At 44.0% G+C, this 15,421-nt stretch overlaps 1 protein-coding gene across 3 annotated transcripts in view; it reads left to right on the forward strand.

Annotated features, from left to right (window-relative positions):
- The window catches only part of nipblb (NIPBL cohesin loading factor b), a 33,240-nt gene that overhangs the window by 15,905 nt on the left and 1,914 nt on the right, over positions 1–15,421 (forward strand). For all 3 annotated transcript variants that reach the window (XM_034312474.2, XM_034312475.2, XM_034312473.2), the window contains exons 8-44: positions 523–613; positions 1,361–1,852; positions 1,987–3,231; positions 3,406–3,576; positions 3,681–3,863; positions 4,005–4,076; positions 4,160–4,249; positions 4,374–4,480; positions 4,795–4,881; positions 4,980–5,211; positions 6,171–6,322; positions 6,402–6,482; positions 6,577–6,677; positions 6,763–6,895; positions 6,991–7,073; positions 7,159–7,291; positions 7,824–7,967; positions 8,060–8,146; positions 8,350–8,570; positions 8,694–8,796; positions 8,972–9,070; positions 9,259–9,405; positions 9,815–9,949; positions 10,104–10,202; positions 10,845–10,898; positions 11,007–11,118; positions 11,293–11,429; positions 11,580–11,720; positions 12,336–12,429; positions 12,650–12,804; positions 12,891–12,981; positions 13,168–13,341; positions 13,423–13,613; positions 13,711–13,818; positions 13,916–14,116; positions 14,722–14,868; positions 15,000–15,346. In XM_034312474.2, coding sequence (XP_034168365.2) covers positions 523–613; positions 1,361–1,852; positions 1,987–3,231; positions 3,406–3,576; positions 3,681–3,863; positions 4,005–4,076; positions 4,160–4,249; positions 4,374–4,480; positions 4,795–4,881; positions 4,980–5,211; positions 6,171–6,322; positions 6,402–6,482; positions 6,577–6,677; positions 6,763–6,895; positions 6,991–7,073; positions 7,159–7,291; positions 7,824–7,967; positions 8,060–8,146; positions 8,350–8,570; positions 8,694–8,796; positions 8,972–9,070; positions 9,259–9,405; positions 9,815–9,949; positions 10,104–10,202; positions 10,845–10,898; positions 11,007–11,118; positions 11,293–11,429; positions 11,580–11,720; positions 12,336–12,429; positions 12,650–12,804; positions 12,891–12,981; positions 13,168–13,341; positions 13,423–13,613; positions 13,711–13,818; positions 13,916–14,116; positions 14,722–14,868; positions 15,000–15,346 — 6,440 coding nt within the window. The remainder of the gene's footprint in view (positions 1–522; positions 614–1,360; positions 1,853–1,986; positions 3,232–3,405; positions 3,577–3,680; positions 3,864–4,004; positions 4,077–4,159; positions 4,250–4,373; positions 4,481–4,794; positions 4,882–4,979; positions 5,212–6,170; positions 6,323–6,401; positions 6,483–6,576; positions 6,678–6,762; positions 6,896–6,990; positions 7,074–7,158; positions 7,292–7,823; positions 7,968–8,059; positions 8,147–8,349; positions 8,571–8,693; positions 8,797–8,971; positions 9,071–9,258; positions 9,406–9,814; positions 9,950–10,103; positions 10,203–10,844; positions 10,899–11,006; positions 11,119–11,292; positions 11,430–11,579; positions 11,721–12,335; positions 12,430–12,649; positions 12,805–12,890; positions 12,982–13,167; positions 13,342–13,422; positions 13,614–13,710; positions 13,819–13,915; positions 14,117–14,721; positions 14,869–14,999; positions 15,347–15,421) is intronic.

Consider the following 15,421-nt stretch of genomic DNA (forward strand, 5'->3'; position numbering starts at 1 on the left):
TGCGCAGGAAATGAAGATTACGACTCCCCATTTATAGAAGGATTAATTTTTGTTATTTGGCGCGATAGACGACTATTGTACATAAACATAATAAATATCACCCTTAATAGATTCAGATCTAATGGCCATGTGTGCATAAGTTTTATAATAAGTTACGTATTAAGACAAATACATAAGATGCTTTTGTATTTTTTTCAGCAATGTAGTAGAAACCGAATTTAATAATATCCTCTTTTTATATCACCACTTTCTGGACCTCTGAAACTGTAAAAGACTTGATCTTTCTATTTACCACTCAATGAGCACAGAAACCGTTTTGATGGCATTTGATAGAACCATATAAGCACATGCTCCAGTTCAATTAGATGTAGCAAATAGACACTTTACCACACAACATTACTTTTGTTAACCTCAGAAAGGACGATTTAGAACATGTTTTTGCTACTTAGTAAAGAAGATTGGTGTTGGCAGATGTACTGAATGTTGAGCTGAGATTCTAGCTAATTTATATGGGTTTTCTAGGAGAGTGATCCTTCTATGAGAAACGCCTCCTTCCCCCTTCGATCGCCCCAATCCGTGTGCTCCCCTGCTGGAAGCGAAGGAACCCCAAAAGGTACACGTAATATACTCGCCAGAAATACTGCATTGTTTTGTTATTTACCTTATATTTACAAATCACTGATGTTGCTCACAGGCTGTTTTTTTCCCTTTGACCACAGTAGTCAAATGGTTTTATAGTGTATACAATAAATCATACACACAAGTGTTACTTTGGTTTGAAATGCATTATAATATTGTGATAATAGTATGGTTTTGTGTTTCCTGCATTGTGTTCAGACAGCTGGGCTAATCTGAATTTTTTTTTTTTCCCCCCTTGAATCTGACTTTTTTTAGCCTCTGCATTGCAAATTACAAGTAACCAAATCTGATTTGGCTGTTTGGGCTGTAGTCACGTTTACTTGCATTTCCACCTTGGTCGTCATAGTAACAGCACAGGCATGAATCTGAGTAGTGTTGGGCAGGTGAAAGTTAAAAAGAAAAAAATAAACCACATGACCGGTCAGGCTTCCAAAATCAGTTTTTAATCTGATTTGAAAGCGATTCAAGTGTTCCTGTGTTGTTCAGACTGCAGAAAATCTTTCCTGATCAAATCGGATTTGCAAAAAATCAGATTTGAGCTGTCTGAATATAGCCAAGTTTTTTCTTCCCATTTGAATCCCAGTGTTGAAGGGTAACTGCATGTAGGTATGAGGAAATCAATGCCATAGGATTTGTGTGAACCTGAAATAATCCTGATTTAAATGATGCTTGTGGCTATCAGTGCAACTGTTTTTTTTTTTTTTAATGTTTCTGTTTCTAGTTGGATCCCGGCCACCTCTGATCCTCCAGTCCCCACCTCCATACACCTCACCACGAGATGCCGCTCCTGACCTCCTCATGGACTCGCCTGAGCGGAAGAAAAAGCAAAAGAAAATGATAAAGGAGGAGGGTGAGAAAGGCGCCATGTACGACATCGTCAGCTCGCCCTCCAAAGACTCCACCAAGCTGACGCTGAAGCTATCGCGGGTCAAATCGGCGGAGACAGAGCAGCCCAGTGAGCTTATGTCCGGCGGCGTGGAGCACGGCTCAGACGCAGAGAACGATCTGCCCTGCAACAGCTATCGGGAACAGTCGGGGTACCAGCAGGTCCCGGTGCTGCAGAACACAGGGGCACTCGCTGCCAAACAGCCCGGAGCAGTCAGCGGGACACCCTACGACGAGGCTGAATTGGACGCCCTGGCTGAGATCGAAAGGATAGAGCGCGAATCAGCTATTGAACGAGAACGCTGCTCTAAGGAGGTTCAAGATAAAGGTAGAGCAGTTTTCCTGTTATATAGTGTGAATTGCTCTTGAGACTGGTTTTGTTATGAAGTGGAACTGAAACCAGGAAGCCAGTTCCTTCATGCAAGTTTGAATGATGTAATGATATTGATTTGTTTTGTTTAGACAAACCCCTGAAGAAGCGGAAACAGGACTCGTACCCTCAGGAGCCCGGCGCTGCTGGTACTGCCGGAGGCCCTGGTGTAGGCGGTGGGGGCAGCGCAGGGAACAAACCAACGCCTCAGGAGGCTAGTGCTGCCAGCAACGGGGCTAACCGTCCAGCACTTATGGTCAGCATAGACCTGCAGCAGGCAGGAAGAGCCGAGGGGCAGCTTGAATGCCCTGTGCCTGCCCAGGAGGCCCAGCGCTGGGCTGATGACGGCTCTGACTCAGCTGGGGTACTGCGACTCAAGTCAAAAACGGACGAGGAGTTGCAGAGGGCAGCAGACGGACGGCATGAGGTCATAAAGCAGCAGAAAATGGCTTCAGACGGCCACCCTGAGACGCCAAAACACAAGCAGGACAGTCGGCGCGACTCCTCAGGGAAGGTGCAGGGCTCGGACAAGCGACCGGACCTGTCGAAGCACAGGCACGACGGCAAGCCTGACAAAATCCGTCCTGAGACTCCCCGAAAAGACGGCCGTCCGGAGCTTTCCCGGGACGGCCACAGAGAGGAAAAACACAAAGATAGAGAGCGGGACAGGGAGCGCAGCAGTGACGGCTCCAAAATCCGAAGGCCGGAAACACCAAAATCCTCCAGCAGGTCAGAGCAAGACCGCCCTGGTCGAGACAGGGACAGAGACAAGGACCGAGATAAAGACAGAGACAAAGACAGAGATCGTGAGCGTAAACACCGGTCCGAATCTAGAGAACACCGGGACAGGCGCTCTCCTGAGCACCGCTCCCGGCCCGACAGTCCCCGCGTGAAACAGGAAAGCCGAAGTGGGCCAGACTCAGGTCGGCCCCGATCTGACCTCAAATCTCCCAACAGCAAAGAGGAGAGGCGGAGCTCTGATGGTACCAGGAAAAGTACTGATGGCTCTAAGGTGCCACCCCCTGACAGCAGAGCTGGAGAGTTTCCTGATTTCCTTCTAGGCGGCAAGTCTGGCGCGCTGAAGAATTTCGTCATTCCCAAGCTGAAACGCGACAAGGATGGGAACGCGGAACCCAGACGACCTGGGGAGATTTGGAGCCAGCCACGGGTGAAGCTAGAGAGGCTCGGGCTGGTAGAAGACATCAGCAAACGGTCCAAGCCTGTTGTGGTGCTTCAGAAGCTCTCCCTTGACGAGGTGCAGAAAATCATCAAGGAGAGGCATGCGACCAGCTCCAAATCCAGCAAGAACAGGCCTTCCTATGGGAAGTCCTCAAAAGGTAAGATAATCATGACAATCACTCCTGACAGTTTAGTTGCATATTTCAAAACAGTAACACCTGGATACGTAAACTATGAAACACTGCCTTAATGATGTATTGCATAAAGATTTGCTTGGAGAGCCATGACTGAATTAAATAAAGGAGTAACAGTCTTTATTAACTTGTTTCAAGGGGGCATTGATGAGTCGGTGCTGAAGGAGCTTCCTCCGCATCTGCTTGCAGAAATCGAGTCCACCATGCCTCTTTGTGAAAGGGTAAAGATGAACAAACGTAAGCGCAGTACAGCCAACGAGAAGCCCAAGTATGCCGAGGTCAGCTCGGACGATGATGCTGAATCGGAGTGTGAGTAAAATTCAAAAATTCCTCCACCAACCATGTAGGGTCAGAACTGTTTTTTCCCCACAAATTTGGTTTTGTGATTTGAGAGTAAAATCTTTGACTCACAGCGGCCCCAAAGCGATCGAAGAAGGACCGGGATCGGGCGTGGGAGTACGAGGACAGAAAGGTTTCCGGAGAGCGCAGGCGTAGTGGAGGCTACACTGAGGGCCGCCGAGGATCAGGCAGCCGATACCGAGACCACAGTCCAGACGACTCTGGGAACGAGACTCCTCCACCCAGCATGAGTGACGGTAAGTAACACACACACACACACACACACACACACACACACACACACACACACACACACACAAAGCATTTTTCTTTTGTTTTCCATCGTGGTGTTCCAATGGTTTGTGTAGCATCCTACAAGACATCTCTTTTCTTATCAGTATTCAAAAAGATGAAGATGAAGGAGAAGCAGAAAAAGAGGAAAGCCTACGAGCCGAAGCTAACTCCAGAAGGTACTTTTGGGTTTTAAACTCAGGATGCCACCACTGATTCCACCATTCGTATGACTTGTAAAATTTTTCCTTCTCCCAAACAGAAATGATGGACTCTTCGACATTCAAGAGGTTTTTGGCAAGTGTGGACAATATTTTAGAAAACTTGGAGGATGTGGACTTGACGTCGTTAAGTATGTAACTTTCAGTGGTCACATTATTTTAATTAGTTTGCCGCTAAAGCCAGTGCATGATGGTTTATTGTTTTGTGTTGTGACACTGCAAGTTCTTACCAGAAATCTTGCATTCCCTTCGCAGCCGCAGACGATGACGAGATCCCTCAGGAGCTGCTTCTTGGGAAACACCAGCTATCGGAGTTGGGCAGTGAATCGGCCAAAATCAAAGCAATGGGCATCACATACAGGGTACGCTGCTTCTGGGGTTCAGTCAGCTCACAGCTGGCGATGCGCCCATCACCGTCTGTCTTGTTACAGACATTAACCACAACAGCACCACAAAATTTACACATTTTCCCCTCACCCCAAATGCTGATCATGCAAGATGTTTAAACAGAGTCAGTATAAACCATACAATAAGTGCAGCGCTTATGCTAAGCGATACCAAACTCTAACTGTGTGTTTATCTAAGATGTTAACCTGATAGTTATGTGCTTCTTCTATTTGTTAGCCACTTTATTTTGCCAAATGTCGCTACAAATCCATTCTCTTTCACTTTACAGATTCCATCCGACAAGCTAGTAAAAGTGCTGAGCATATTGGAGAAAAACATACAGGACGGCGCCAAGCTCTCCACGCTCATGAACCACGTGAGTGTAGTTTTCACACTCCCACTTGTAACGCTGCACACACTGCAGCTCTCCTGTGGATGGTTAATAACAGAGAGTCTTTCCTATTTATATCTCAGGACAACGAGCCAGAGGATGAAGAGCGGTTATGGCGTGACCTCATCATGGAGCGGGTGACCAAATCGGCCGATTCTTGCCTGACGGCTCTGAACATCATGACCTCGCTGCGCATGCCGAAGGCCGTCTACATCGAGGATGTGATCGAGAGGGTGCTGCAGTTCACCAAGTTCCATCTGCAGAACACCCTGTACCCTCAGTATGACCCCGTCTATAGAGTGGACCCACACGGAGGTCAGTGATCAGATCTCCTGCAAGAATATTTAAATGTTTGGTGACAATTTTACAAGCAAATTTAACGTCAGAAATGTCTTCCTGAAACTAGTTTTAGTCAACTTTCTGCACTAGAGCAATACAGTAAAAACACTATTTCAATGAGTTAAGCTTTCCCTAAGGTTTTGTTCTGTCCTTGTGTGTTGAGGTAGAATATGAACCATTTCAATTTTTTTACTTTGAGCTACGCTGACTAACGCTGGGAAAATGCTAACTTAGTACTTTAAGCGTAATACGCCGGTGTCTCTTACCCTGCATTCGTTCTAGCAAGCAACAGGTGACCGTTAATTTTCAACACAAGTGCATGTCCCATTTACGATTTCCAGCAACAACAGCAAGTAACACAGCAACAGCGTGGTGCACAAAATATTAGATTTTCCCAATTTTATGCAAATTACAGATGATTCCGTAAAGCCACAAATCCAAACAATTGGCTCCAGTGAGTTCCTCGGACCAGCCGTGTCTGTTTGGTGCTCAGAAATGACGAACGAGCCGTTCTAATATTTTGTGTAGAATATAAAATGCATTTTAAAACAAAGGTAACTGTGTGGTTTTTTTTGTTTTGTTTTGTTTTTTTAATAGATTTTGAAGTATACATTATAAATACAACAATCTCATATCAGCACTTAAATAAGCTGCACACACACATTCAGCAGTGGGAGCAGTTGCTACAGGCCCACATGTGACAGAGTGCAAATGACAGCAGTGACTTGCTAGTGTCATAAAGCACGATTATAGGCAACACTTACTGTCAAAGTTTTCTTGTTGCCAAGAACAACTTTTATCTGGTAAATTTAAACCAACATTGCCCTCTAGTGGCATGACTCTGAAGTTAACTTGCCATAAAAAGTTGCCAGTGGATCTACCTCAATATATTGGTGATTCACCCTTTCTGTTTTTTTTTTTTTTTTTCTCTCCAGGTGGCATGTTGAGCTCAAAAGCCAAACGGGCCAAGTGTTCCACACACAAGCAAAGAGTTATCGTGATGCTCTACAACAAAGTGTGTGACATCGTCAGCAACATCTCAGAGCTGCTGGAGATCCAGCTACTAACTGACACTACAATTCTGCAGGTGAGTGTCTGCTTCGTCTGTTTCGTCAGTGCATCCTTTAAAAGGAAGTCTGTGCTAACCTCGGTTCTGTCTCTTGCAGGTCTCTTCAATGGGGATCACACCGTTCTTTGTGGAGAACGTCAGCGAGCTTCAACTCTGTGCCATTAAGTTGGTCACTGCTGTAAGTTTTCATCACCTTTATACTCACCATCTTAAAGACCTTGGCACATGGAGTCTTATGTTTGAACATGAACGATGGTGTCTTTCCTCTCCAGGTCTTCTCCCGCTATGAGAAACACAGGCAGCTGATTCTGGAGGAGATCTTTACCTCTCTCGCCAGGCTCCCCACCAGCAAGAGAAGCTTGAGAAACTTTAGGTTGCCTGATATTTCCTTTCATTAAGTACCATATTATGCAGTTGTCATATTTCATAACCCATATTTGGTCTTCCCTGTTTATCAGGTTGAACAGTAGCGACGTTGACGGGGAACCCATGTACATCCAGATGGTGACGGCTTTGGTGCTGCAGCTCATACAGTGCGTGGTGCATCTTCCCACTGAGAAGGATAACACAGATGATGAGTACGAAAAGAAAGTAAGAGAATACACTTTTAATGGACATACCAAATAAAGTATACAGGATTTATCAAGTATTAATGTCAAGAGATTAATTGGCGATGTTATTTCTAGGTGGACCAGGATGTCCTTATCACAAACTCGTATGAGACTGCAATGAGGACAGCACAAAACTTCCTCTCTGTTTTCCTCAAAAAGTAAGAGCTCAGAGACACTTAGGCTTTGTTGCAGCACTCTAGCGCAGCTGACCTGCTTAATCTCAACCCTGCTTTCGTTTTTCAGATGTGGCAGCAAACAGGGAGAGGAGGACTATCGACCTTTGTTTGAAAACTTCGTGCAGGACCTTCTCTCAACAGTCAACAAACCGGAGTGGCCCGCTGCCGAACTGCTGCTCAGCCTCCTAGGCCGGTTACTGGTAAGTAATTCCTGCTCCTTTATAGACTCTTGCAAATCAAAAGTTTTCATTGGGTCTGACTGAGACTCTGAATGAGATGAGACTCGCCTCGATGCTGTAATTGTAGCATGAGCTAAAGTAGAATTTTTTTTCCCACTCATCAGAGTAATTAGTGTGCATGGATGACAGATGATCTTTTCAGCATCGGGAACATGCAGGCTTGTGGAAACACTGACGAAACTGAGAAAAATAAAATCCAGCACAATGCTGTCTTGTAACTCTCCTGCTTGCTGCAGTACACCTTGAGGATAAACATGCTGAGAGGGAAATTAAGATAACCAGACTCAAATAATATCTTCTGTGTGTGATTAATGAGGACAAAACTCCAAATCTCATAGCCACAATGTTTTATTGAGTGCACAGACACAACGGGCTACATGATTATATGTGTTATGCACACAACTGGCTAAATAGCTTACCATACATTTATTTTATGTTATGTTAGCTACCACTTTTTAGCCCAGTTTCCCACCACCTTGTCTCTTGTCTTCAGGTGCACCAGTTCAGTAACAAACAGACTGAGATGGCACTCAGAGTGGCCTCTTTGGACTACCTGGGAACGGTCGCTGCTCGCCTGCGCAAAGACGCTGTTACTAGCAAAATGGACCAGAGATCTATAGACCGCATCCTCAGAGAGGTAAACTGTAATTTATACGGATCCTCAGTCGATACACTGATCTCTTCCCTTTATATTCTTTATTAATCGTTATTGCGGTGTTAATTCTCCAGGCATCTGGCAATGATGAGACCCAGCAGCTTCAGAAAGCTCTGTTGGATTATCTGGATGAAAACGTGGAGACTGACCCCTCTCTTTTGGTGAGGACTATGTTTATATATCGATTAAATCCCCTCTCTTGAAATTTTTTTAATGTACCCTTAAAAATAGTGTGGAACTATTGAATCTTAAAAGGAGATAACCATTTAATTTACACTGGTTTGTGTAAATTACTGCCTAAGTTCATTTGTTAGAGAAATTTTGTAAAGGAATGTAACTTAACAGTGTTCTTGTGACCTGCCAGTTTGCGAGGAAGTTCTACATCGCTCAGTGGTTCAGGGACACCACTACAGAGACAGAGAAGGCCATGAAGTCTCAGAACCAGAAGGAAGAAGACTCTGCAGAAGGAGCGCACCATGCCAAGGACATAGAGACCACGGGCGAGATCATGCAGAGAGCCGAGAAGCGCAAGCAGTTCCTGCGTTCAATCATCAAGACCACTCCATCGCAGTTTGGCACATTGAAGTAAGCATGGGTGACCCTTTTCTTACCTGATCGTTTATGTACATCTGTATATGATCAGACTTCTCTCTTAGATAAATTGTATTCTGTCTTGATCCCGGTCTAATACTTTTTCTTCTTCTTCAGAATGAACTCGGACACTGTGGACTACGAAGACGCCTGTTTAGTTGTGCGATATTTGGCCTCTATGAGGCCGTTTGCACAGAGCTTTGATATTTATTTAACGCAGGTAAGAAAGCATTCACACAGCTTGAGGGAAAGAGTGGAACCCTGATGTGTAATACAGAGAAAACATTTTAAAGATATTTAAATTGGTTGAGAAAAGGATTCCTACAAGTTTTCGGTGTTCTGTGTGCCGGCAATGTCTTGCTACAAAAAGCCTCCTGCTGTTTTGTGTTGCTCAGATCTTGAGAGTGCTGGGAGAGAGTGCTATTGCTGTGAGAACGAAAGCGATGAAGTGTCTTTCAGAGGTGGTAGCTGTGGATCCCAGCATTCTGGCTCGGGTGAGTGTGTTGTCACACTTAAGGCAAAGAAGAAGCTTAAAACGTGTCCCTGGGTCCTTGGAACAAACTTGTCCTGAAAAATGTAACATTATTTATCAGCTGATGAACTAGGATACACAGAGACATCTTTTTGGGGAGAAATTGCAATGGCATTTGGTCTAACATTCTTGTGTGTTATTCATGCGCAGTCGGACATGCAGCGTGGAGTCCACGGTCGGCTAATGGATAACTCCACCAGTGTGCGGGAGGCCGCTGTCGAGCTGCTCGGCCGATTTGTACTGAGTCGCCCTCAGCTGACCGAGCAGTACTACGACATGCTCATTGAGAGGATACTGGTGCGTTAATATTTCGTCTCTCACTCCGACTGCTTTAAAAGTACTTGCAAAACTCAAAAGGTCACAGATAAGAGGTTAGCTCAAGAGTTTAATTTGCTATGTGATAATAGCGGTCTCATAATGGTTTTATACAATCCTGCATCACACAGAAATTTAGCATACATGTGCTAAATTGTCAGGTAAATTTAGACTTTTTTTCTTTTGGGCATTCATGTCAAATAGCTTCCACAGTCGTCTGAACGATAAGACAGCTGTGCTGATGACTCATTTTTTTTTCCCTATATTAAAGTTCATTTGGAGTATGAAAGTTCACCTTGGGTAAATTCCTCCTGTGATGCTCTGTTGCCATCTACAGGCTGTAGAAAATGTAGCATGTTCAAGTGTTGATGCGTGGGTTCATCTTGTGCAGGATACGGGAATCAGCGTGAGAAAGAGGGTGATTAAGATCTTGCGAGACATCTGTCTGGAGCAGCCCACCTTCAACAAGATCACTGAGATGTGTGTGAAGATGATCCGAAGGGTCAACGATGAAGAAGGCATTAAGGTATACATCGTGCCTTCTTACCTGTTTAATGCATTTTGATTTAGTTTATATTTCATTCCATTCGCTTCATGGATGCTCTCAGATTGTAATGTATGTTCTGGTGTCTGGTCATTTTATTCATTTATTTATTTATTTATTTTTACTTTTTCCACAGAAACTGGTGAATGAAACATTCCAGAAGTTGTGGTTCACTCCGACTCCAAACCACGATAAGGAAACCATGACCAGGAAGATCATCAATATCACTGATGTGGTAAGCTGGAATTTAGTGTGTGATAACAGTGATAACAGGGCTTGTGTGTTTTCCGGTCAGAGAAAATGAGCAACTACTTTAGCACTCAAATCCCTGAGGGGTTAAGAAGTACAGAATTTGTGGTTTTGGCTAACATCTAGGTTATTAATGTTATTCTCTCAACTCTACTCATATCACATATGGACAATTTGTTGTAGTCTTTGCTAGAAAACGTTACTTGGGTCAGTTTTTTGCAGCATGCGTTTACATGGCATGTTATACTAGGAGTAGTTCAGCCCTGCAGAACTAACACTGTACTGTATTTTGATGAAGTTTGTCAGAGTTTCTGCATTCTGCTCTGCTCTGTTCATTCTGAAAAGATTTTCTGTGCAGTCTTTGTCGAAAATGCCGAAGTAACTAATTATAAAATTGAAGAGTATAACTTTTTCGAAGGATCTGCTTTCTTGGTACTAGACTTAAGCTGGTGCAAAATGGAAATGGAAGTTTAATAGTTTTAAGTAAATGTTCATTCATGCATTTATTGCATTGTCACAATGAACAGTTATTACTTGAGTACGCATCCCTGTCCCTAATGCCTGTAGGGTTTATTAGGCAGTGTCTCTGTTCATGCCTGATAAAGCATAAGGGGATTTCTCTCGACAGGTGTCTGCATGCAGGGATTCTGGTTATGACTGGTTCGAACAGCTGCTTCAGAATGTGAGTGTTGTCTTCTTTCATTCATACTGGATATGATGTACAGCATAGTAGTTTTGTCTGTCTTTTTGCTATTTTCTCAATCTGATGTATGTGCTGATGTAATTGCAGCTGCTAAAGACTGAGGAAGACGCCTCCTACAAGCCAACCAGGAAAGCCTGTGCCCAGCTCGTCGACAATCTAGTGGAGCACATCCTCAAATACGAGGAGGAGTCTCTCACTGGTACTGCTCTCTCTCGCTCTCTCTCTCTCTCTCTCTCACACACACACACACACACACACACACACACACACACACAAGCCTGAGCACAATTTACCATTTTCTGCAAATGTTTAAATGGTGGTCAGTTTTAGCGTTTGATAGTTTCTGAATGCTTATGTACTTGTTACCCTGCAGACTGTGAGAGTAAAGGGGTGAACTCCAATCGCTTGGTGGCCTGCATCACCACGCTGTACCTGTTCAGCAAGATCCGAGCGCAGCTGATGGTGAAACACGCTATGACCATGCAGCCCTACCTGACCACCAAGTGCAACGTGAGCATCAAACTCTCCTCCGCTGTATTGAACTACACATTTAAACCTTCTGCTCCCTCTAGTGGTCTGCTAGAAAAACAGCACAAAATTTGCTCCCCAAGTTCCCTCAAGTTGAAAATTCCCCCCCCCTGTGCTTTGTTCCATTCACAGAACCAGAATGATTTCATGGTCATCTGCAATGTAGCTAAAATCTTAGAGTTGGTGGTGCCTCTGATGGACCATCCCAGCGAGACCTTTCTCACCACCATTGAGGAAGACCTGATGAAGCTCATCATCAAATATGGAATGACGGTCAGTAAAGAGTCAGGATTCATTTACATAGGAAAATCTCTCAAAACTGTAACTCCTTTCCACCGATTTTTTTTTTTTTTTTTTTTAAATCCAAAATCAAAAATGCTTTAGATAATGAAGCCATTTCAGCCATCCAAAAAAACCTGTTGTCAGGTTTATTATTTAAAAAAAAAAAAAAAAAGTATTTGACAGGTTTCCATCAAAAGATTATTTATTTATTTATTTATATTGCAACGTGTGTGTACCAAATATGTATGATTCATAATTCTTAGATAATGTCCATAGTTAAAACTCAAAGATGGCAGCACAAAATTGAAGCAAATCATCACAAATTACAAGAAATTGCCTTTTATTGCTGTGTAGTTCCACAGTTCCAGAGCTCAGACTAATTTCTGGAATTAAATTCAGAAAGGACTCTGTCCACCTGTACCGCTCTCTCACTGCTTTTCTTTGTTTTATGTGTTTGTTATAGTAAAAGCATGGAATGAAAACATCTCGCATGGCAATAAATTTAGGCATAAGTGTGGCAAATGGAAATTTCCAACCATTTCTGTTTCCAATTCAATGCTCTTGTTTTGCAGCGGCTCTAAATGTGTTTGCTTTTTCCCTCTTCAGGTTGTGCAGCATTGTGTAAGCTGTCTTGGGGCAATAGTGAACAAGGTCACTCACAACTACAAGTTTGTCTGGGCTTGTTTTAACCGGTACTATGGTAAGAGTTTTGCTCTTGATTCAATGGCATTGTGTGCTAATTCAAGCAAAACCCACATGCAGTCTCTTATTCCTATCCATACAATAAATATGCTAACATGGACTTGAAATGTAGTCAAGACAGCACTAATGTAAAACCTAGCCAAGCTTATAGGAATAGTTAGGAGTTGTGTTAGATAGCTGTGTGGAGGGTACTGACTTATTGTACTTAATGTTCTCAGGGGCACTAAACAAGCTAAAGACCCAGCACCAGGAGGATCCGAACAGCACGGTGCTGGTGTCCAACAAGCCGGCGCTGCTGCGTTCTCTCTTCACTGTAGGAGCTCTGTGCAGGCACTTTGACTTTGACCGAGAGGAGTTCAAAGGAAATAACAAGGTCTGCTACTTGACCTTTGCACCGGCCACATGAGTTTCAGTTTGACTTTTCTTTTTGGTCACTGATGTTTTATTGGTTGTTTCCAGATTGTCATAAAGGACAAAGTGTTGGAGCTGCTTCTGTATTTCACCAAGAATGAGGACGAGGAGGTGCAGACTAAGGCCATCATTGGCTTGGGTAAGCATCAGTGCTTTTTATTGGGGTTCTGAAACGTAAGGACAATGGTGGTTTAGTGATTAAGGCTTTGGGATGCTGATTGGAAGGTTGAGTTCAAAGCCCAGCTCTGTCAAGCTGCCACTGTCAGGTCCTTGTGCAAGGGCCTTTTTTTTTTTTTAAAAAAAATTTGCTTTCCTTGTTCCCTAGGTTTCCTGTTCATCCAGCACCCAGGCCTAATGTTCGTCCCTGACGTAAAGACCCTGTACAACGGCCTCCTGTCCGACAGGAAGAAGTCTGTAAACCTGAAGATTCAGGTGCTGAAGAATCTACAGACGTACTTGCAGGAAGAGGACTCACGAATGCAGGAAGCTGACAGGGAGTGTGAGTGTCTGTCGCACAGCCAAAATGCTCCTCTTCATTTGTCAGGTACGTTTTAACCCCGACTGATGTGTGTCTCTGCAGGGAAGAAACTGTCCAAGCAGGAGGACCTGAAGGAGATGGGTGACATCTCGTCAGGTATGAGCAGCTCTATCATGCAACTGTACCTCAAGCAGGTCCTGGAGGCCTTCTTCCACACACAGTCCAGTGTGCGTCACTTTGCCCTCAACGTCATCGCTCTCACGCTCAACCAGGGTCTCATTCACCCTGTACAGGTACGCGTACACAACTTAACCACTGTCTGTAGCAATAAATACTCCTCGGAGGTTTGATCTATTGAGTCTAAATAGTCCTTATGGTGTTTTTGCGTAGTGTGTCCCCTATTTGATTGCCATGGGAACCGATCCCGAGCCCACAATGAGGAACAAGGCAGACCAGCAGCTGGTGGAAATTGATAAGAAGTACACAGGATTTATTCACGTGAGTGACCTTCAGGATATAATTTTTCACCGCCCAATTATATCTATATAGCGTCAAAATACGGAGAGCTTGTCCTCTGATCTTTGCATGAAACCAGATGAAGGCTGTGGCGGGGATGAAGATGTCCTACCAAGTCCAGCAGGCCATAATGGCGTCCCGGGACACGATCATCCGGGGTTTCCGTCAGGACGAGTCTAGCACGGCGCTCTGCTCACACCTTTTCACCATGGTGCGGGGAAATCGGCAGCACCGGAGAGCCTTCCTCATCTCTCTGCTCAATCTGTTTGATGATAGTGCGGTGAGTCAGTTTGTTACATTAGGTTGAAGCATTTCTCAGTGATTATCTATGAAGGGTTTCATTCTTCCGGGTCATTTTAAATCATCATCAACGTAAAGGCCTCATTTGCTCTAACTAGTTTGTCTAAAATAAAAACTTATTAAGCAGAGTTGTCATGGTAACCTGTTTCTCATTGATTGCATGAGTTTCTTATTTTTCCTGCCCTGCTCTCATCCCTTAGACATTTCACGTCATCCTTCTACCCACATCTATCATGATTTGTGTATGCATGCACATAAAGTATTCTTGTTTTGTTGGATTCCAGGTCTACATGAATCAGGCAATGAAAATATTTCTTTGTCAATACCTGACACATGCATTTTGATAATTGCTAGCAATTATATATATTGATGTGCATTTGGAGATAAAAATAAAGAAAAATAATTATCTAGGCGTCTTTATTAGATTTTCTGAAATCTAATTACACCTTTAATCTGATATTCAGTCATTCATTAGAACAAATTTATAATAATTCACCTTGACGAAGTATTGGAATGTGTTCAAGATTATAACATGAGCCCAGTCGCTTTGACTAAACTTGCCAAACCGCATCTGCTCCCTCGCAGAAGACGGAGGTGAACATGCTGCTGTTCATTGCCGACAACCTGGCGTGTTTCCCGTACCAGACCCAGGAGGAGCCTCTCTTCATCATGCATCACATCGACATCACGTTGTCAGTGTCCGGCAGCAACCTCCTGCAGTCCTTCAAAGAGGTGAGCTCCTGTTTGTTCCTGCCTGTCTGTGTGTTTGCATGTGAGTTTTTTTTTTTCTTCTGTTTTTTCCTATCAGTTGTAACTCATGCTTTCTCTCTCTCTCTCACACATGCTCACTTTCTCCCTTTTAGTCTTTGCTAAAGGACTGTAGGCCGAGGGAAAAGAAGAAGAAAAAGAAGGAGCGGGAAAAGAAATACGGCTCGGAGGAAGAATATGAGGAGGAAGAGGATCCTGTGAGCAGCAGGGGAAGCAGCAGTGACGAAGACGACGACATTGTCCATAGGTCCAAGAAGGCTAAGCGGGCTGTGGTGAACTCTGATTCGGACTCGGACCTGGAGGCTGACGACGTGGACAAGGTCATGGACCGTCTGCCGGACAACCCCATGCCTCTGCTTGATTTTGCCAACGCCTCGCAGGGCATCCTGCTCCTCTTAGTGCTCAAACAGCACTTAAAGAACCTCTATGGCTTCTCCGACAGGTATCCATCACACACTGATCCACCTCCTAACACTTTTTTTTTTTTTTTTTTTCTATTTGTAGTCTTCCAGGATAT

Source organism: Pangasianodon hypophthalmus, chromosome 17 (assembly GCF_027358585.1).
Source record: "Pangasianodon hypophthalmus isolate fPanHyp1 chromosome 17, fPanHyp1.pri, whole genome shotgun sequence".
NCBI lineage: Eukaryota > Metazoa > Chordata > Actinopteri > Siluriformes > Pangasiidae > Pangasianodon > Pangasianodon hypophthalmus.